Source organism: Penaeus monodon, chromosome 24 (genome assembly GCF_015228065.2).
Source record: "Penaeus monodon isolate SGIC_2016 chromosome 24, NSTDA_Pmon_1, whole genome shotgun sequence".
Lineage (NCBI taxonomy): Eukaryota > Metazoa > Arthropoda > Malacostraca > Decapoda > Penaeidae > Penaeus > Penaeus monodon.
This window is the reverse complement of record NC_051409.1, coordinates 37,447,016-37,447,514: the sequence shown is the minus strand read 5'-3', so window position 1 is coordinate 37,447,514 and position 499 is coordinate 37,447,016. Positions and strand designations below refer to the sequence as shown.

Here is a 499-nt window from a genome sequence, read left to right as displayed (position 1 = left end):
CCGAACCGCGCTCGCCCTGCCGCCTGCTGTGCGTGCAAAGCCGTCTCATTAGGAACTCCACTCCTGGCACTCCGCTGACTTTAAAACCTGCTATTCCGTTACACAAATTTACTCCCCTTCCATCCTACGCCCACTCCCGCCCGTTCTCGCCCTCTCCCGTTTATTCTGCCTGCCTCTACGCCGCCCACTCCCGCCCACTCCCGCCCTCTCCCGTCCATTCTGCCTGCCTCCAAGCCGCCCACACTCGCCCGTTCTCGCCTCATATATGCCTACCTCCTTCGGGCCGCCCGCCGTTTTGCACAACATCCGCCCGCGCCCACTCCCGTCTACTTTGCTTAACTCCTCACGCCGCCCACTGTCCTCCTCCTCCCTCACAACCCCCCTCCCGCCCCTCCCGCCCACCCTCACCCCTCCCGCCCATTCTGCTTCCTGCTTTCACGCCGCCCACTCCCGCCCGTTGATCACCATATTCATTCCCGCCCATTCTGTGTCCTTTACG

The 499-nt window shown here is 63.1% G+C and overlaps 1 protein-coding gene across 1 annotated transcript in view; it reads left to right on the top strand.

The window, feature by feature from the left end:
• Positions 1–393: 393 nt before the first annotated feature.
• Positions 394–499, top strand: part of LOC119588963 (proline-rich receptor-like protein kinase PERK2) — a gene marked incomplete at its 5' end in the record, with an annotated part of 16,056 nt that continues 15,950 nt past the window's right edge. Inside the window, one exon of the mRNA XM_037937569.1 lies at positions 394–410. Coding sequence (XP_037793497.1) covers positions 394–410 — 17 coding nt within the window. The remainder of the gene's footprint in view (positions 411–499) is intronic.